Here is a 4,835-nt window from a genome sequence, read left to right as displayed (position 1 = left end):
TATCCTAGAGGGTTTCTCTGCCCTTGTCATTAATGTCTTTCTGGGGTCAGTAGACAAGTTTGAATGTAACCATGGCCACCCATGAGGGTGTGGCCCATTCATTCCCCGTCCCCCAACCCCTCGACCAGGAAGAAGCAACATTTGAGGGTGGAAGTGGTAGGATTTATTATCTACTCTTGTGCCGATCTGGGGCTGTTAAGCAGGAGCTGGGCTTAGTTCTTCACACAGGGTTGTAGGTCCTGTTGTGGTTGAAAGGAGGGAGCGTCTCGAGGGATGCAGTGACTGATGTCGTTGTAGTTGTATCTAGAAGCCAGGGAGGTTGAAGGGTCGGAGCACAAAGCCCACAGAGCTCTCAGATGTGGTCATGTTGGTACTAGCCTCAGAAAGGGGCATGTTGTGGAAGCCCACTGTGACCCAGGCCACCAAATCCTATGGGAGAGACAAAGGCTTCAGCGAACAGGGCAGAGCTGAGTACTAGCCACCTGAGGCCACTCTGGCTTGCCGTGCCTACAGACTTCATGAGATGTCCCCAGTTCCACTTTTACAAGGCAGACCCATCGGCTATGACCCCTGAACTTGCCTACCACTCAGTAAGTACGACTGCTGGGACCAGTGACAGGTCTAGGCAGTGGTTGGTGACAGGCCTGAGGTGGGCAGTGAGTACTGGGACATTACCTTATCTTCAATGTTTGTATTGTTCTGAATAAAATCCTCGAAGACTACAGGGGGATCCCAAGGATTATTTTGGCTGTAGATGCTGCTGCTGCACTTCTCAGAATCTTGGTACTCGGTCACAGCCAAGGGGTACCTACAGGGAGAGAAGAAGCCAATGGCTCTGGGCGCTGGAGTTGCATCTGATCTCTTTCTAGGTGACACCCCCAGTGTCAAGGATGGAGAATTCAGTCTTTCTCCATAATGAATGTTTATACCCTAGGGGTCTGGAAAATTGCCCATCATCATCTTAGGGGCAGGATCTCTGTAAGCATCTCCACCTCCTCCTGGGATGCACAAGGATGCATATTCAGATGCAAACATAGACAAGAACCTTCCAGGACAAAAGCCCAAACAGAATACAGAATCACTATGAGGAAACCCTGGCTGTGTTTCCCAAACTCACCTGGTCCAAGAGACACCTTGCTTCTTTTGCCAGCCTGGCAGTGGCACCTGATGGAGTTTGGAGTAGGTCTTCAGGCGGTATCTGCTCCTGTGGCCCACCCTGTGGGTCGTATGGAGGTTGCTAAAGATTAGGTAACTGGGAAGTGACTTTCCAAAGTGGAAGGCTGCTTGTTGCTCCTGGGTGTAATTTGTTTGCTTCAGGGTGTTTCCAAGTGCCTGGTGTCTCAGGTTCTTAGAGTTGGTGATGTTTTCCCGAATGATCTGCAGTGTCTGGAATCTGTTCTTGGTGCCTGGACGCAGGAGGGGGAAAAGGGTAAGAATCAGTCGTTGAAACAGAATCTGGCTTCCTCTACCCCAGGGTCTCCAACTAAACAATAACCATAGACAACTGCCAAGAAGATGCCAGTCTAGAGCCAGACACTGGGCTAACAGCATGGGCTAGAAGACCAAGCAAATCAGAAACCAGAGAAGCTAGAGGACAGCTGGAGGGTCATTCCTGGCAACTGTCGCATCTTCACTGTGATCCTACTATTCTCTGGAGAGCCTGCTTCAGCATGTCTATTTTTAACCATGTAGACCAGGAAGTCCATGTTTCTGCAGGCTTGCAGCCAGTCTGTTTGTATTCCTGACCAGAGGGCCCAGCGGGAATGAGCATGTGGAAGCCACCTATCTGGTTCTGGTGGCCTTGTTCATTTATGGGATGTGATGCCAAACATCACTCTTCTTCTTATGAGGACATTTATAAGAAACACACAGAGCACTCCCAAAGCGGTACTAAAACCCATCACAGAGTGCTAGACCAAAGCATCATTTAATTCCCATGGGACTCCCTATGCCCATGCAATATTCTAATCTAGAGCCAATAAGATGCACACTGCACAACCAGAGTAACCCTAGGGTACTGCTCACTACTATCATTTCCCAGGAGCGTGTTTCTTTTTGCACAGAACGTGGCTGAAACAGTCTCCTGATACTCTTTAGCTCCAACCTATGGAGCGAAGTATATGTGTGGGTAGTGTTTGAGTATCTGAGTTGGTGTGGTCCTGAATCCTACCTGCTACATCCAGGTCAATACGGTAATGTGCTAGGTGGGTGTGGATGTTGCTGAACACATGGGTGTGTGATTGAGAGATGTAGCGCATCTCCTCAGGCTGGTAGAAGGTGGCATGGACCAAGCCAGTGGCTTGCATCTTTGCCTTCATTGCTCCATTAGTGTAGAAAACGAAGTCCCAAATATATTCATAGTGGAGGACTGATGAGATTGTCCGTAGCACCAGCATGTGTCCGTTTGTCCCTGCACTGGAGTTGAAGTCTTCTCTAAAGTTGGAGTTAAAGTGGTGCCTAATTGGCATTTCTGCTGGCATCTCAAAGAGACAGAGAGCTTGTGGATAGGAGACTGGTTTGTCGGTGTCATAGTGATGAATGACTTCCAGGAAGGTGGCTGTGTCTGGACAATCAATGCCAGCGGCTAACTGGCGAGTGGCACTGCCAGGGCCCCAGCCCACATCCATGTACTTGGCCTGAGTGCCTGCAGATACATGCCCTCCGAACTGTGCCACAGCCTCTTGTACACTGATTTCATATGCAATACGTACACCCTGGAAGTGCACGTTCAGGATCTGCAGACCTGAGGAGGGTCTTAGCCGGAAGGAGAAAATCCAGCTTCTGTAGAACACCATATTGTCCTCTACATTATAGCTAGGAATATGGGGCTCAGAAACTCTGGGTCTAGCCATGCTGTTGGTAGTGGGGAAGTCCTCTGGGATGTTGGAGGAAGAGAAGACTAGGGGCTGCTCTGTGTCCTTGTCAACGGACTCTGTGAGGACCAGTATACTCACTTCTTCATCTGCGTATTTCTGAGCCAGTTCCTCTGGGCTGTTGTAGAGCTTGCCATTATACCAGAGCTGCTTCACTTTCCAGTGCTGGACATCCGTGCTTCCATGATCCAGGAGGATCTCCAGGCCTGTAGGCTGCAGGAAGTGTCTTTCCATGTAGCGTTGCAACATGAACCAGCTACAGCGCTGGTCAGACTTTGTGCCATCGGGGGCCATATACGTGAAGGTCAGATAGTTCTCAACACGTTCTTTTAGTGAATAGTCAGTGGTGTCAAGGAAGAACTGATGCAGAGGCTTGGTGGCCTCCGTCAGCATACGGTAGATGAGGCCGTACTCTGCTTTGGAAATGGGTCTAGATGCCCAGGATGGATTGTGCCCAGGCCCGGGAGATATTTCTCGCATGTAGATTGGTAATGGCAGGGGCCCAACAGCAAACTCGGTGACTTTAGGATGCTTCTGAGCACCAAAGAAGATGACAACACGGGCTTCCCGCACAGGACTCCTTTTTCCTCTGTCCAGAAAATCTAGCACATCCTCCTTATCGGGCAGCAGCATTTCTATGAGGTATACTGAGTTCTTGCCCAAAGTTGGTGTCTCGGATGGCTGCAGCTGCAGCTCTTTTTTGTCCATCAGGAAGTCCTGCACGATCTTGATCTCATAAACACTCAGGTCCGAGAATACCCGGGGCCTGCCATTCAAGCTCCACCTGGGGCGTTCTGCAATGGCCACCTGTAGCAGCATGATGGCGGTCACCCAACCCAGTGTCAGGCTCTTTTGTGCCATCCCCATGGCTCTGGAATAAAGCACAGGAGAGAAGGCTTTAGTATCTCCTTCTCCAAGCTTGCTCCTCACAGTGCCTTGCCCTTCAGCCTTGTCTGTCTCCTAGCTGACTTCTTCCCTCTTCCCAGTGAAGTCAGTTGAAGTCTCTGGGTCCCCACTCATAGACCTCAGCACTGTCTGGGTCCTGGTGTGTGCATCTTCCTATTTTCTCCCTCTGAAAATCTCTTATAGTCTTTCTTATCTAGATAAGCGTCTCCGTTTTCCACTTTTGGTGTTATCTCAGTGGGGAAACAGTCATAGGCTAGGAGGACCTTGAGTCATAGCAGCACAAGACTTAGTCCTCGCGGGCTATAACGTGCTTGTGTCCTTCTGGGTCCGAGGTCTATACCGAGAGCAAAATCACCTTTAGAGAGATATATTTTGAAGTGTAGATTTCAGATGTAGGCTCTGCCCTCCAGCTGACCGGACTTGAGTCCTGACCAGGATGTGACAACATTGACGACTACTGGTGCTACTTAAGTGACCTTGAGCCTGTTGTTTAAATTGTCTGGCCCCGATCCTGTTGTTTCACTGGAGTAAAACGAGACAAGGCTAACAGTAAATATAAAATGTTTAGGGCAGCTTAGTCTCTCAGCAACACAGGGATTATTGATTTAGCTTCTCTTACCTCAGTGATGCAGTCTGAACCCTATGGACCTTATACCCTGGAGTTTCTGGATACTATAGGCTGGCCAGACTGAGCCTGTTTGTGAAATAGGATGGGGAGAGTCGTATCCTGCCCAGCTTCGTCTGGCATCCCTGTGTGGTACTCAAGGCAGGGCCTCCTTACTATTAGTTTTTGGGAGCACCCTGTCAGCCCACCTCAGGTAGTGTATCGGGGTGCCTCTCTCCCTTTCCTTTTGGTAGAAGGCATGGTTGGATTTCTACCTCCTAATTATCTGCCCAAATTGCAGCAAAGTACTGTGTGCTTATGGAGGGAGTGTTTGCTTGCAATGCTAGAAGAAATTGGTGGCTGTCATTCTGTCCTGCCCTGTCTCTGGGGGTCGGGTGGAGCTGTCTGGCAGGCCCTGCTGTATAGAGAGTCGCAGGGAGACCTGTGCTCTT

General features: G+C 49.8%; 1 protein-coding gene across 1 annotated transcript; it reads right to left on the bottom strand.

Annotated features, from left to right (window-relative positions):
* Window positions 1-144: 144 nt before the first annotated feature.
* On the bottom strand, window positions 145-3,931 carry LOC110316605 (amiloride-sensitive amine oxidase [copper-containing]-like). Its single transcript, XM_021191012.1, has 4 exons — window positions 2,171-3,931; window positions 1,118-1,406; window positions 676-808; window positions 145-429 (listed from the first exon to the last, which is right to left on the bottom strand). Exons 1-4 carry the CDS (start codon window positions 3,738-3,740, stop codon window positions 304-306), a joined length of 2,118 nt encoding a protein of 705 aa, XP_021046671.1. The 5' UTR covers window positions 3,741-3,931; the 3' UTR covers window positions 145-303.
* Window positions 3,932-4,835: the final 904 nt, after the last annotated feature.

The sequence above is a fragment of the Mus pahari genome, chromosome 2, assembly GCF_900095145.1.
Source record: "Mus pahari chromosome 2, PAHARI_EIJ_v1.1, whole genome shotgun sequence".
NCBI lineage: Eukaryota > Metazoa > Chordata > Mammalia > Rodentia > Muridae > Mus > Mus pahari.
This window is presented reverse-complemented; position numbering and strand designations above follow the sequence as displayed.

What these genes read in the sequence shown, in the direction of transcription:
- LOC110316605 (XM_021191012.1), bottom strand. Translation starts at nt 3,740, where the DNA reads ATGGGGATGGCACAAAAGAGCCTGACACTGGGTTGGGTGACCGCCATC. An exon ending in TATTGACCTGGATGTAGCAG is followed by an intron (nt 1,407 to 2,170) that starts GTAGGATTCAGG and finishes TCCTGCGTCCAG; the next exon opens with GCACCAAGAACAGATTCCAG. An exon ending in CAAGGTGTCTCTTGGACCAG is followed by an intron (nt 809 to 1,117) that starts GTGAGTTTGGGA and finishes CTCTCCCTGTAG; the next exon opens with GTACCCCTTGGCTGTGACCG.